This window comes from Capronia coronata (assembly GCF_000585585.1).
Source record: "Capronia coronata CBS 617.96 chromosome Unknown acBCG-supercont1.5, whole genome shotgun sequence".
NCBI classification, from domain to species: Eukaryota; Fungi; Ascomycota; class Eurotiomycetes; order Chaetothyriales; family Herpotrichiellaceae; genus Capronia; species Capronia coronata.
The window spans coordinates 1505018-1519844 of record NW_006912897.1 but is presented as its reverse complement, the minus strand read 5'-3'; the positions used below and the strand labels follow the sequence as shown (position 1 = coordinate 1519844).

General features: G+C 52.3%; 6 protein-coding genes across 6 annotated transcripts; 3 read left to right on the top strand and 3 right to left on the bottom strand.

Moving 5' to 3' along the window:
• Positions 1–1881: 1881 nt before the first annotated feature.
• On the top strand, positions 1882–3074 carry A1O1_06214 (uncharacterized protein; the record flags this gene model as incomplete). The annotated part of the gene is made up of 2 exons (XM_007727093.1): positions 1882–1989; positions 2058–3074. 2 exons carry the CDS (start codon positions 1882–1884, stop codon positions 3072–3074), a joined length of 1125 nt encoding a protein of 374 aa, XP_007725283.1.
• Positions 3075–5439: 2365 nt separating this feature from the next.
• A1O1_06213 (uncharacterized protein) lies at positions 5440–6660 on the bottom strand (the record flags this gene model as incomplete). The annotated part of the gene is made up of 1 exon (XM_007727092.1): positions 5440–6660. One exon carries the CDS (start codon positions 6658–6660, stop codon positions 5440–5442), a length of 1221 nt encoding a protein of 406 aa, XP_007725282.1.
• Positions 6661–7312: 652 nt separating this feature from the next.
• On the top strand, positions 7313–7717 carry A1O1_06212 (uncharacterized protein; the record flags this gene model as incomplete). Its single annotated transcript, XM_007727091.1, has 1 exon — positions 7313–7717. One exon carries the CDS (start codon positions 7313–7315, stop codon positions 7715–7717), a length of 405 nt encoding a protein of 134 aa, XP_007725281.1.
• Positions 7718–8637: 920 nt separating this feature from the next.
• On the top strand, positions 8638–9516 carry A1O1_06211 (uncharacterized protein; the record flags this gene model as incomplete). Its single annotated transcript, XM_007727090.1, has 1 exon — positions 8638–9516. The coding sequence occupies one exon, from the start codon at positions 8638–8640 to the stop codon at positions 9514–9516; it is 879 nt and encodes a 292-aa protein (XP_007725280.1).
• Positions 9517–9883: 367 nt separating this feature from the next.
• A1O1_06210 (uncharacterized protein) lies at positions 9884–12716 on the bottom strand (the record flags this gene model as incomplete). Its single annotated transcript, XM_007727089.1, has 3 exons — positions 9884–9942; positions 10015–12268; positions 12318–12716. 3 exons carry the CDS (start codon positions 12714–12716, stop codon positions 9884–9886), a joined length of 2712 nt encoding a protein of 903 aa, XP_007725279.1.
• A 1012-nt stretch (positions 12717–13728) lies between these two features.
• Positions 13729–14226, bottom strand: A1O1_06209 (uncharacterized protein; the record flags this gene model as incomplete). Its single annotated transcript, XM_007727088.1, has 2 exons — positions 13729–14074; positions 14126–14226. The coding sequence occupies 2 exons, from the start codon at positions 14224–14226 to the stop codon at positions 13729–13731; spliced, it is 447 nt and encodes a 148-aa protein (XP_007725278.1).
• Between the last annotated feature and the right edge of the window lie 601 nt (positions 14227–14827).

The following is a 14827-nucleotide window of genomic DNA, read 5'->3' as shown; positions in this document are numbered from 1 at the left end:
GACCAGGGCAAAAAGGGCAGACCACACCTGTTGGCTGTTCTCCAAGACTGACAGTCTTTCGTGCTTAGGTTTGGCATATATGAAGCTGTCTTACAAAAGTACGAAGTCATGAGTGGTATGCTTAAAGGGTGAGCACATGGACAATATAGCAGCCTCATCTCCATTTTCAATCAAGCCTTGACTCACTGCTAATGTACCTAGTGGCCGCTTCTTTTGAGAGATGTCTCGAGTTGTGGGCAAAGAACGTCTTTATACACGACCTGTATTCGTGCAGAGGGAAGCATTGCCTCGATTTCCGAGGCCGATGGTGGTTTGAACAAACGATGGTGGTTTGAACAAACGATGGTGGTATTCATGTGTCAGACGTTGTAGCATCAATCTCTTCGAGTCCAATTCCGCTCCCAGCCTTCCGACTAATACCACAATAACGCTCATCTCTTGTCTCTTTACCGTTCTTCCGAACATGGTGTAGTGAAGCTTGGAACAAGACTCGCTAGCGACTGCCCCTAGTAGTAGTACGTCCCAGGGACAAGGTTCATGACTTGTTGGAGACGAACTGGACGAGATGTACCTAGATAAATCGTGATTAGCGGGCGCATAATGCAATTCCGTGACCAAGCTTCACAAAATTACTACTCTGTAGTACAGAGTAGTCCCAGGGCTCTCAGCAGTAGAAGGCAAGATGTTTCCCAGACCGAGACTGCAAAGCCAAACATCGTTCCAGGCTTGCCAGGAGGAGGCAATAAAGATGGGCAGGAATCTACCTATCCTTTGACGGCGGTCGAGCAGGGTGACAGCGCATCAACCATCTCCCGCCCTGGACGTTGTTCCAGAACGTCTATGCACACACGCCATACTACGTATCTCGACCCAGGGAGGCGGGCACACAAAGTTGACGCTCATCAGCCCCTACCCGGACCAGACAGTCTGGCAGAGGTGGGCGCTATCTGGTATCTGCAAGCTGGCGAGCAGATTGGGGAACAGAGAGCGATGAAACAAGAGGAGAACTGCTTGCTGTGGAAGGTAACTGGGCCGTGGACAACGTAGGGTTTGAGCTGGAACCGACTGCAGAGACTCCTATGGCTGAAGTAAGTTGCGAAGACACACACGACCAATGTAAGGCGCGAATCTGACATCCAGTAAGCAACTTGAAGCTCCCAGTAGACCCAAGTGAAGAGCATGTCAAGTTGCAGTCAAGTTGCAGTCAAGTTGAGGCCTAGGGGCTCGAGGGCCTGAAGCCAATGGGTTACAGGCTTAGGCTTGGGGGCAACACCAGCCACGGCAAATGTAGGTGCACAATTAGGCGGCCTTGGAGGTGGGAATGCGAACTCACCCCTCGCGACAGGCTGCTCTCCACTACCGGTGCCGATGCCTCATTACTACTAGCACACGGTTCGGTTGGCGCTCACTCTCCAAATTCACTAAACGACTAGCAGTAAAGTGGCCCCTAGCCCTCAGTGCCTGCCTTAGGTGCTCTTATTTGACATTATTGCATTCTCATATGCTTCACAAATTCCTCATCTGCTACTCCGTCGACCGCTCTACTGCTTGCTGTTCTTCTGCCTCACAGTAAACCTACCGTGGAATCCACCACCCACCAGACAAACCTCCATTCCTCGGCCTTGAGATTCTTCTCCCTAATCGAGAAAGACGCCGGTACCAGGCATCCCCCAGCAAGTTGCACCGGTTGCCGTGGCCAGCGGCCAGCGGCCCCACGAGTCAGGACTTAGCAAGTGTCAAGCTCTAGTATTATTCCTAGCCTGCGCTTTGACGTGCCAGACCAGCTACTACATATTCCACACTCCTGTTCCTTTCTCCTTCTTCAGACCTCGACCAAAGACTCGATCCCTCATGCTGGCCTTTGACAGTATCTGCACCAGCATGGCTTCTCAGCAGCAGCAACAGCAACAGCAGCAGCAGCAGCATCATCATCCTTACGCTGCAGCTCAGGTCGCTGAGAAGGTTATGCGGAGAGTGGAAATTGCAAAGGTAACCCACCCACTTCGATTGAACTTTTTTGAGGCCACCAAAGGAGCCAGGACTGAAATTCTTCCCAGGTTGCACGGAACCTTCAAGATTGTCTAGCATTTGCGAGCTTTAAAGCCCAGAACGGCTGGCAAGATCGAACCCTTTCCACCATTGAGCCCGAGGTCACAGAAAAGCTCAAGAGGAAACGACCATTCCTGGAGGACGACGGCCCATCCGATGGCTCCTCCGGGACGGACGACGAATATGTCCCTACTCCCTCCATCGCAAAGAACCGCTTCGCTCGTCCCTCGAATGGAAAGTTCAAGGTTCCTGAGCCTCCTGGTGGCGCGAGAAAGAAAAGAGTCAGGTCATCCTCCACGAACGGTCGTGATAGGCAGTCTAGCAGCATGACATGGAAGCAAGACCACCGCCTCACACAGTCATCTCCTGTCCTAGGAAGGTCACATTCTTTTCAAGGGAATAGGTTGTTTCACTCCGATACCGCTGGAATGCCACAAACTGCTCAAGACGACTCTCCCATGTTCGATGTCCGCTCTGACGACGAAGACCATGACATGCCAATGCCCCCCTTTAGCGATCATCCATCGAGCAGCATTTTGTCATCCTCACCGCCCCGGACTCCGCCACCTACCAAACGTCTACTGAATGTCAATGCTAAGCAAGCTGGAGCCGATCTCCTTCTCTATCTAGCCAACTCGCCGTCCCGCTCTCCGGCAATCAACATCCACCGGACGTCTAGTTCCTCCAAGGAACCTCCTTCTACCCCACCTTCGCAAAACTATCATCTTCCGTCCTCAGTCATGACTACGCCGGGAACACAGTTGGGACTATTCAATGGTGCTCTCCAGACTCCAGGACAGAATTTTAATCTCGCCGATTTTTGCAATGTCACCCCATCCCCAGCGCAGGCCCAATGGGGCGGTCGAACACCAAATGCGGCCAAGACGCCCAGTAGATTCGCTCGCCGAAGCCTGAACTTTGATTCCATGCAACCTCCTTCTGGCAGCCCAACCTTACAGCGCAAGACGCCAACTACCAAAGGCCTAGCCCTGCAGCTTGGTGAAGAACTGATCCCAAGATCATAGATGAAGTTCCTTGCCTTGTGTCATGCAACGCGACACAAAGTCTGATCACCTTTTTTGTCGACCCACTGCACATCGATACGATAAACCCAAAGAACGAAGACACACGATAACTGTGCGATGAACAACTCGAATTGTCACGATACACATACAAATTTGTCCCTTTAGCAACGACGCATGCGATGACCAGGATGGAGTACGCCGGATGAGCCTAGTGCAGTGGCACTCGGGATATGCACATTTGTTTGTGTTTTGCTTTGGCTCTGTATTTGCCAATGGGAGAGAATGTATTGATTGCTTTTGCTTTTATGCACTACGCCGGCTCTCAAAGAAAGTCATCGGGAGGGAGGGCTCGGGGAGATACTGTTTTGGGCACTTGTTTGTGTGCCTGCATTGCATTGCACTGCTTCTGCTTCTGCTTCTGCTCTTGCTCTTGCACATGCATCTGTGCGCCTGAATGCGGTCAAGCGACGGCATCCTCGAACAGTTAATTCAACACACCGTCGATAAGGAGCGCTGAATTCACAGTAGGTAGTCAACCAGCAAATAAATAGCTAGTACAAAGATATTCCATCTTGGCCTATCCCACTATCTCTGGCCGCTATATGTTCTCTATTTGCCGGCCGATCTTGATGGTGGCCAATCTTCTAGTTGTAGTTTGTCGTCGTTGTCTGTACGTATTAGTATTTCATTGCGTTCTTGGTTCATCTTTGGTTTCCTTGTACCACCATTCCACCTGGCGAGCCGCCTTTGTACATACCGCCTATTGAAGTTGTGAAGGGCGCCTATCATACCAAGCTTACGGAACTGAAGGCACCTATATCATTTTGCGGTGCCACTTATTTTGTAGGTGTGCTTGCTGGCACGATCACGATCACGATCACGATCACGACATACACACTGCCAGCCACCTGTCAATAGTAACTGTTGCATTCATGCTCATCCGATCATGTCAATCGATCGATTGCGTGCTGCCATGGGCATAATAAGCAATATCTCTCCGATCCTTGTTTGGCACACGGCAAGGCTTAGGCCTTAGCCTCACAGTCTTGCCGCGGGGCTTTGTCGACGCCATAAACTCAAACTATATATCTAGTGTGTCATTCGTTCTTGTTCCTGCACCGAATCCCCGTTGCAATTTCATGTTATTTAGTCTATCAGCTTGTTTCTCTCTGCTGCATGTATGCTGACTGCTGCCTCCTTAACCTGAATTTGATAAGATCGTACTTGTGGGCTGAGAATGCCTCAGGTGATCGAAGCTTCTTCCTACCGACCACGCACTGCTGAACTTTCTCCAATCCGTTCGGAAGTGAGGCTACTACTAGGTATCGAGCAACGCATACCATACGACTTGCATACTTGAATAAATCAGGCGTGGACATATTTTTTCTCCCCCACGCAATCACTGTGCCAAAATGTGGCTGGCTTCTTTTCTGCTTCTCTGAACTCCGCAAACGATCTCTTGCCCCAGCAAATCGCGGTGTACGGCGGGACACGCGATCTGCGGTCTGCGCGTTACGTTTTAAAGGATCCATCGGGCCGATTCTTGGTGATCATATTTCCTTTTTTGACATCATGGTTCGTCGAGCAGTACGCATGTCGCATATCGGTCGATCGTGGCCGGCAGAACGCTGCGGGTGCGGATCGAATTGATAAGTAACTCGAAAAAGGGTCCGTTTTCCCCCTGTTGACGTGTTTTGGAGAAATTACCACTTTACGCGTCCCGGCGCGGATTAGCTGTCCAGCTTATGACGTGACGTGACTTAGCGCGTAGCCAGTGGCTGTGTGGCAGCAAATGAAAACGCCGCGAGTGGAGCACTAAGATCTCCGGATAAGACATTGCGAAATCCGGCCGGGGGCCGGAAGGAGGTTGGGGAGTGCAGCAGCCTCACCGCACGGAGTAGCACGGAGCATCACTTAGTATTTCGTACGTAGTGCTACTAGTCTCTGTAGTAAATAAGGCAAGTGTCCAAAGTGCTGCCAGATCATAATAGTCATTATTGTACGAGGATAACTGCTGCTCCTAGCGGAGATAGATCACTGCATCGAACACATCAAGGCATATAGTCCTAGACCGGAGTGACGCCGGTGGTTCAAAAACCGGACTGTTGGCATGCCGAACATTCAAGCGGTCCGGAGCCGCGCATGGTCCCAGAACGGTGCGGCAGATCTGGATTTCTGATCTGAGACACGACTCGTCGGAGGACGACAAGGGCAAACAAACAGTGTGGTAGCTTTTCAACCGGCTCTCTCTCACAGGGTATTCGGCCTTGAACAGGTTCAAGCAGCTTTCTGTGCTCATGACCCAAGAGAGTGCTGAGTGTCATGCATACTCTCACAGCGATGACTGAAGAATGACGCTCTGTTCTTACTTTCTGGCCACTCTTTCTTCCCACTGGACGCCGACCCATTCCTCTCGGAAGCATACGCTCCCAGCCTCACCACAGTTATTGGCACAGGTCCCGACAATGATGGTCCCCCATTCCATTCCGTCTTCTAAGTCCATTGCTTCGTCCTTTTCCAGCTCGTAGATCAAGCCAGGAACGAGCTGCAATTCAAAAACCCTGCGAGCACCACAGCTCTCGCACCTCGGCATTCCTCTCACCGCGCCGGACTTGCCATGCGGCACCACGAACCGAGAAGCAACACCGTCTGTCCCGGAATAAAGTAGCGGTTCGCCCTTGAATTCGTACCGCAAAACTTGTTCTGGATTCTGCGCTATTCGGTCGGAAAACTTCTGGAACGTCTTATCCAGCGCTGATTCGAAGTCGTCCTTGCCCGCGGCGCCGGCCCCTCCACTATCATCCATGTCATACTGTGTCTTTGAAGCTTCCGCTTTGGTAAGCTCTATCGGTTCTTTTTCCAGTTCTTCGGGGTAGGCATCTAGGTAAAATGAGGTGAATGGAGGAGGAAACTCGGAGGTCTCCGGCCATGGTTCTGTCACTTCGACATTGTTTGGTTTCGGATCTGGATCCGAGCCGATCTTGAGTTTGTCGGCGAACGACTGAGTGAGAGGCGCGGGGTCGTCAACGGGTCGTTGTGGAGGCTTCGCAGCCAGCGCCGAAGGAGACCCTAGCGAGGAGAAGGGGTTTGCAGGTGCCTGCGCAGTCGAGCTGGACGTGGAGAAAGGATTCGCGGCGCTGAGCGTCGACGACGGGCCACTCCCTCCGAAAAGAGCAGTCCCGAGGTCCTGAAGCGGCCTCTGTGGTTGTGTGTCTACGGCCGGCTGTGGCTCTCTCTTCTCCCGCAGTTCGGGTTTCCTGACTTCTCGGAAAGCCCTGATGCTGCCAATCTTCTTCGAGCAGATTTTCTTCCTGCAGCAGAAAACGTGAAGACGTCGTTCGTCGTGAGGGAAATGCTGTTGGAGATCTGCATTAAGCTGTAGCAGAAGAGACATGTATCCGTTGCAGACTTTGCATTTGGCGAGGGTGGCAGGAGGAGGGTGCTTTGGATCTAGCCAGCTGGGATGGCCACCAACGTGGCTGACTTCATCGCCAGTGGGATCAGTTGTGGCATAGCCGAGGACGACATTGGTCGTCGAGTAGTCGTCGTCGCCGTCGTCGGATGATTCGCTATCGTAGGGAGCCATCGCGGTGAAATTCAAGACTCTGAATGAGTTGGATGCATTACAGTAATTCCAGGCAAACTGCGCTCGGGATTTGGTAAGAATAATTTTCCCAGGCGGTACGCAATCTCTCCAGAAAATACCAAGCTATGATTGGCCAAAATTAAGCTGTGATCAGAGCGGAAGCTATATCGATAAAGGACAAGTGCTCAGCCTTGTTTCCTGTGCCCCGCCTTGCACGTCAACTCCCGACCACGCACTTTCTCCTCTTTCTCCATCCTCCACCGCAGCCTCTTAACGTATTCATCCTCCTCTTCACTACACGTACCGAGCCGTGTCCGTGTCAGGCCAGCAATTCTCGGCCTGTACATACTTTTTACATCTCTTTCTTTCTCTGGCCGTTGTTTTCTGCCTCTGACAGGGGAGCGGCCCCCTTCATCCGTCCCCGTTCGACTTGATGCCCGCGTTCCACTCTCCCCGCCTCAGGCGGGGAACCATGTAGACCGGTGTTTTGCTTGCATGGCAATGAGCATAAAAAGCCACATCAGACGATCGGTTATCCCAGATATACCGAAGACCTCCTTACCTCCTGTCTCTGTTCTAGTACCTCTAGGTGTGTACCGTTGACCAGACTCCATAGTACCAAGTCAGCCAGACCAAATCCTCCTTGACAGACATGGCGACGCACAAAGCCTCCTACATCACCATTGACGAGTATGAATTCCCAAAGGGTAGCAAAAGAGTTGCAACGCTGATTCTCGCGGGATTGATGACGCTATCTGCCCGAAGGAAATTCATCGAACCTCGTTCCATCATACACGATCACCTGCTGGCTCGGAGCATCAAAGCCACAAGATACTCCAAACTTGTTCAAGATGTGATGTTCTATGTCCTGTTTGGGATACATGGGATCGAGACGGTCTGGTTTGCCCTGACCAAGCTGAAGAGACACAACGTCGATGTATTCAGTCTGCTCGGGTTCAAGTGGCTAGCAACTGTCTTTGCGGGCGGTAGCTTTGCCATTGCACACTGGGATGAAGTGGTTGAAAAGAAGGAACTCAATGTTCTCAAGGGGATCTAATTGCTGGGCTCCTCCCGCGGAGACGAGGCTCGACGAATGCTATGTGACGGTTGGGATTGACAACCGAAAGATATATGCAAGGTCTCGGGGGATACTTTCTTCAAAGCTCTCCCAAGACGGTGTGGTGTGCAGCTATGTCTCTTTGGCATGATTTGCGAAGGTATAGCCACACCCTGCTGCCAGTGGGGCATCGGACAGAGCTCGTTGGGGGAGACATGCGTGGTCTACTGTAATTCATGTCAGTTGGTTCAATCTGATCGACGTCTTCACCCTATATTGTCCTGATTGACCTGCTTCTTCACATTTCTGTGTATGTCCCTCATGTTTCCATGGTCTCTTTGAGACCAGGCACTGCCACCTAGTAGGAATGTCGGTTGGTCGAACCTATAAGTGCTTATTGCGGCATAGCGACTTCGTGTCACCTCCTGTGCGGCGTTCCAGGGCGCGAAGGACTGTAGACTCAGCTGCCACCAAAGGCTGTATAAGGGCAGAATTGAATTCCACCGTGGTCCAACTACCACTGACATACAAGCGTATCAGCTACATGTCAGCAGACACGTCCATTGCGTGTAGGTACAGGCACCTCAGTATAGTCAGCAGTGTTAGCAGGCAGCCTTCCCGCCAACCTGCTCTTTGAGGCCCGTTCAAGTTTCAAGTTCAAGTTGACTGGCCGTTGCATTTGGTTCAGTGACAAATCACACTGCATGGGTTGATCGGCTGTTTCAATGTCCAACTTGAACCTCGAGACCGACTTTCGCCCTTATTATTCGGCCAGAAGATCCAGCCTTGACCTTAACACCACAGCCAACAACACATCAACACACTACAAGTAGGTAGCAGTCTGGTCCTGGACGATCCAGACGTCGACGCCTCCAATCACTCCCAAAACGAATCATCTGATTCACGAATATACACCGACAATGACTCAACTCGCCCCTCATGAAGAGGCGGCCCCCTTTCTGCGCCTCCCAGCCGAAACCCGCCTACACATCTACAGCTACCTGATCCCCGAAGACCGAATAGAGATTGACCTATGCACATCACGGCGCTCGGAACTTGAACATCACCCAGCAGACGCCCGAACGACTTCCGTCTCCTCGTCCTCATCAGGCCGATCTCCTCCAAGATCAAGCACCATCCCCACTCCCAAACGGTCCATCATCTCCGGCCTCGTAGCCCAAGTCATCCAACTCGAGACCATCACCCGCACCAACGGCCTGCACTTGCTGCTCGTGTGCCGCCGGACCCGCGACGAAGTGCGCTCCCTGCTGTCCACCCTCCCCGTGCGGTTCCACTGCCCGAAATGCTTCGAGGAGCTGCTGCGCAACCTCTCCTTCGGGCTCGGCGTCGGCGTCAAATGGATGAGGCATGTCGAGATCGTCGTCAACTGCGGCTCCGGCCTGTTCGGGCCGCCCTTTCGACCGCTCACCGACAGTCTGGCCAAGTTCATGGTCACCGAGACGTTGCAGGCCGCGAGGCGCACCGGCTGGCTTTACTACGGACGTCTGGATCTGGCCGGCCGCGAGGAGTGGAAGTATGAACCGTTGCCTGCGGATCCGGTCGCCACTACGGCTGAGAGTCCATCTCCGCCGACCGTCTCCGCTGGAGCACTTCAGACTCAGACTCAGAATCAACTGCCACCAAATGCACAGTTTCCTGTTCCTGCTGATGATCACAGCGTCGCTGCGGCAGGGTTGGGTGTCCAGCAGTCTATGACCAATGGCCTTCAGCAGCAGCGAGGTGTTCAGCCCAGGGGCCCGCCGGAGAAGTGGTTGATTAGTGGCTGGTTCTCCATCTGATGTATTGGGCCGCTTTTCGAGATGAGAGGGAGGATGGATCAGGGAGGCCGTCCCGAGCGCAGGCACTGTACGTATAGTAGCGAAAGGAGGAGGAAAGGGGCGGCACGCGCAAAAGAATGGAACAAGGACCAGCAAATCGTGTCCTCATGTCGACGACTTTGATGAGATTATGAGCATTAACATGTTATGGAATCCAATCGCTATTCGAGCGACGCAATTCCATGAGCCATGACAATTGACAGCTTTTATCTTCATTCCCTGTGAGTAGAACGGCCTCAGCCCAAGCTGTAAGTTCAACCCAGCTGATGATATCCCTTTTCAGCACTTGCCTCCACAACAGATATGACGCTGTCGAATGGTCTCCATTTCAAAAAGTAAACTGCATCAACCCTGGGTTGAGTACAAGAGGCAGCAACGCGTGTGAAGCTATGCAAATGTTAGTCGAGCGTGTGCGCACCCCCGGATGCGACATCATATCGCAGACAGTGGAGGACTTACCAACTATGGTCGCCAAAGGCCAGACGGCGGTGAAAAATGATATTTGCCAGTCATAAGGCACCAACGCACCAACCGGCCCGACGCCAGCGACGATGATCATCCCCAGACTCATGACGCCACAGAACACAAAGGTCAGTCGGAACTTGCGCAGGATAACAGGCACTTCCTTGAAGAAACTGGTGTCGCTGGCCTCCTTGCTCGTCGCACCCCATGACATGTCCACACTGAACAAGTGGCTGAGAATAGCCTGGGAAACGTGCAGTGAGATGCCGCCTAGGAAGACAGTGAGCAAGGGGACCCAGCGAAAATTCTCCCAAAAGGCAGCGACCAAGGTCGTGTTCTCGACCCGATACCGCATGACGGCGAGAGCCACGTTGCCGAGGGCCGTGAACACCAGGATGATGGCAAAGTAGATCTTGAAGCTGTCGATATAGTAGTGGTCCAGGTGCCCGTTGAACCATCCAATGATACAGTAATTGACTAGTGTTAGAATCCACGCAGACCCAATCGCATAGTACGTGCCCACGTACGCCATGATGGTCAGCTTGGATGGGAACGGCATATTGCTGGCGACGAACCCGCGAAACAGGGTTGTGAACGGGCCTTTGGATAGCCACTGCGCGAACGGGTGGAAGATGAGCTCCGAGCAGCCGTACGCATATTTCTCCCAACGCGCGAGCTCGTCATACACGGTAAGTGAGACGCCTTCCTTGAACCCCTGGCCAGCATATGCAGCAAGACGTAGGATATATCCACTTGTCTGGAGCCGCAGTGCCATGTCGAAGTCTTCGGACACGGTCGCTTCCGACCAGTACTTTTCCTTGACAATGCCATCATTCACGTCGGCGTACACATATGCCACGTCCTGCACGGCTCGCCAACGCAAAAATGCGTTATGCCCAACAAACGGCGCAACATCGCCATTGGACACTGCGTATTGGATGGCGGAGTACACCAAGTTGGTGAAGAAGGTGATGCCTTTCTCAAACCAGCTGTCCGTGACGTTCATGACGCCCGAGGCGAATTGGATGATCGCGACTTCAGGAGACTGCTCCATTTCGCTAACGGCGTCGAGAAAGCAATCTACAGGGACCCGGGTATCCGAGTCGATGAGCAGGATGTAGTCACCTACGCGAATATTCCCATCTGCTTGAGTGCGTCCTTCGTCTTCGGTGATGATTTCAGCCAGAGCACCGTCATATGCTTTGTGTTCTTTCTCTGAAGTCCACTCCTCGGTGCGGTCGATCAGGGCAAGTTTGTCCTCAACGCGGGCGCTCACATTGAGTGCGTAATTCATGTTAGAGGCCTTTTTGAACTTGCCCGCTCGGATGAATGGCCGCTCGCCGTCGGCTGGCTTGGGGTTATGCCTAGGTCGTGCCACCCAGCCAACGTTGTGTTCGTCGTAGTATTCGCGTCGTTCTTGAGCCTCATCGGCAGGTATGATTTGCATGCCGTCGTCGTTGATGAAGATATTGGCTGAGCCGCCTTGCATCTCGTACGTGGAGATGGCAGCCTTGATGGATTTGATCGTCGGATCAATCACTGACCAGAGGCCTTCTTTGTACACCGGACATTGAATCGTGACGTGCGGCAGAGCCGAGGCTGTGGAGAGTCGAGGTGGTGCTTCGCCAGAGAAGAACTTGGAGTTTACTGTCATCTGACTGATAGGCCCAATGATTTGGGCGAGACAGCCTGCAACGGATTGCATGAAGAAAAGCGCCAGCCAACACTGAAGAGGCACAACAAGTATGAAGGCAAGCCGGACCCAGGCCTTGTCCACTTTGATTTCAACAGCAATCTCACGCCAACCGCTGCCGATTGCACTGAGGAGTAGAACGAGTGTCAAAGCTGTCAGAACGGATTGTATCAGGACAACTCGGCGTGGAGGTATGCTGTTTGTGAGCTCGGACTCTTGCGAATCCTCCTTGCCATTGAGATTGACGGTGCTGGGCATTGCACTCATAGCCGGAGTCGCAGATTCGTCGTCATCTCCCGTTTCTTCCTTCCAGACCATGCCGATTAACTGATCCATGAGGCCTTGGACACGTCGCATGATGTGGTTTGGGTCATCGTCCCAGACAACAAGGATCGAGTAGTCCTGGATGAAGGCAGCAAAGTGGTGTTTCTGGCAGTCGGGCAGGTATGATATGCTTGGAAGAATCTGCAATCGAAGGCCTGAATCGAGCGGGAGATACGCCATGCCGGGGTTGCGAAGGAGAAGCTTGATGATGCCTGTGTTTACAGTCATGGCACACTAGGACAGCATTAGTGGAGGAGTGGTTGGCTGCGATTGCAGATAATACCTTAACATTCAACTTCCTCACCGCATCAAACACTCCGTCTGAACGAGAGCGTAGATCTTCAGGGGCACATTTGTATTCGTCCCTCGCTTTCTTGATTACAACTCCCTCTTCTAATCCATTAGTTGACCACATTTTCTCCAGCTGCTGCTGATGCAGCCAGGTGCACATCATGTCGGTCTTGAGATCCCGCAGCTCCTGTGTAGAGCTATTTCGTAAGTCGCTTTCGTTGTGATAGAGCACATTCCGGCCAGGCGCAGTCTCGGCCGAGCCAACGTGCAAAGAGGAACCTGATAGTGTACCTTGAGGTACCCGGGAAAGCGGTGGCAAAGCGCTGGGAGGCGGTGACTGGAGGAAGCGTGAAGTATCGGCATGATTGCCTTGGAGCATGGTCGACTCCATGTTTGGCTCTGCAGGGGTTTCGTATTTCCTCAGACTTGAAATGCTGTGGGGTTCGGCTCCATTAAGAGGCATAGCCAAGTCTGCAGCCGACCTCGAGGTGTTCAGTGAATAGTAGATCCTGTGTGTCAACATAGAAAAAACCACGGAGGTTGAATAAATCACAGATATAAAATTGAATTCGGGAACAACATTTCAGGAGACCTAGATCGCATAGATCTTCCAAGAAGCTGGCTGATCTGGACTAAGCCAGGATATGAGATTCGTGCCATCGATGATCGCAATGCGTGTGTTGAGACAAGAGACTGGTCCAGGGACGCCCGAAGAATTGCTCTGAGACTGAATTCCAGATCTTTCGGTCGGCCAGAACCATCGGTGACTTCGAAGCAACGAGCTTCGAACCAGTACGCCCGAAAAGAAGGAGACGTTTCATCCGTTCTTGAGACCTGGCTCCCCTTTTATTCTCAAATTGCCCTTCAGGTCTGCACAGGGGCTGGGAGGCGGCCATTCTCTCTCAGATACTCTCCATCAGCACTATACCATTGACAGACAAGGCTGAGGGCACTCAGGCCAGATGCAACCGTGGCTTTTCAGTTCTCTTTCCACAGACGTAGTGCCGAGCTTCATACGGGACAGACTGGAAAGAGGAACTGCGTCGAGAGAACAAGTTCGGGTGAGTATTTCTCAACCAGCGTGGAGGAATTTCTGAAACCGAGCGAAAGGAGTTCTCAAAATCCGAGAGTGTGCTTCTGATCGCAAGGCCAAACGGCGCCAGATGCTAAGACAGTTGATGGCTTGATTTCAAACCCAACCTGCCAAATGTCACCTTGTTGAAAAGCTGGAGAGGTCCAGCGTGCCTCCTTGGATACACAGCCAGTCATCACAGATCTCCTAGCTGCAACTCCTAACCAGCTTTTCATGATTCGCACGCAGGGCAGAGAGTCTGGTGCCCTGTGTACACGATACATTTTTCGGTCGCCTCAACACATATCCTTCTAGTTCTCAGCGGCCGATTTCACTTATTCCTGCGTTCAATCTGCCGATGCATCTGAATTTGTTCCTCCAATGTTGCTTCATAGTCCGCTATTCTGAGCGGACCGGCATCCCACATCAAGATTGCCTGCACAAACACCGGGAGGTCCTTATTATGGAGCTGGGTAGCCTTGCGCTTCCGACCTCCTTGGTGGGCATTCTGAACATATCCAATAACATTGACCCACCTGCCTCTTTCAAGCACCGACGAAGGTGTGCTCTCTAGGATGAGATTGACGTCGATCAGTGCATGAGGGCCCGGCTGCGCGGCCTTCGGAAAGGCATGTTCGAGTAGAAGTCTACCGGAGAGGCTATCGTAATCGACCACGCTGACAGTAGATGTCAATAGCACGATATCTGGAAACGAGGGAGGTGCATACCAGCCCAGAAATCTCACCTTGGTCGCTGCTGGGAGCGAAGGTATTTCGCTCAGGAAAACAAACCTGGATGGAGTGGGACCATTGCTTGCACTTTGGGTCATGGCGTAGCTGATACAGTGGTCTCAGAGTTGCGAAACACAACAACTCAAACAGCAGCACAAGAGCTCAGTCACCATTGCATGTCGTAAGGTGAAGATGATGGACAAACAAGTTCCAACGCGTACAAACGCGTCTATGGCAGAAGCAAAATTTGGTCCACGTGATCTCGGCTGACCTTCCCTGTCCCTGATTATGACATCTTCGTCTCCATGATCGAACGAACAGAGTCCGTCCCTTGTCATCTTACGGATTGAACGTGTTCTTGCATTGGGAGTCTGCCGGTTATAGAATGGACCGTCTCGAAAAAGACCTCTCTACCTGTCATCCTCGGGACACTATGGCAACTTTTATGATATCTTGCTGGCGCCGCCAGGACCGACCCGACTACTCGCGCCTAATAGTGACTGACTGTTGTTATGCTCCATAAGCTACAACACATGGCCTTCATAAACTGTCGTCCCTCGCAGTCGCCCATCTATAAGTCGAGGGCGTGCGACGGTACGTCGAGCCTCGCCGAACGAAGCACATAAGCTTCTGGTGAGACACGTCCCAGAGTTGAATGTGGGACATATTGTTCATATTGCAAAATGGCCACAAGTTGAA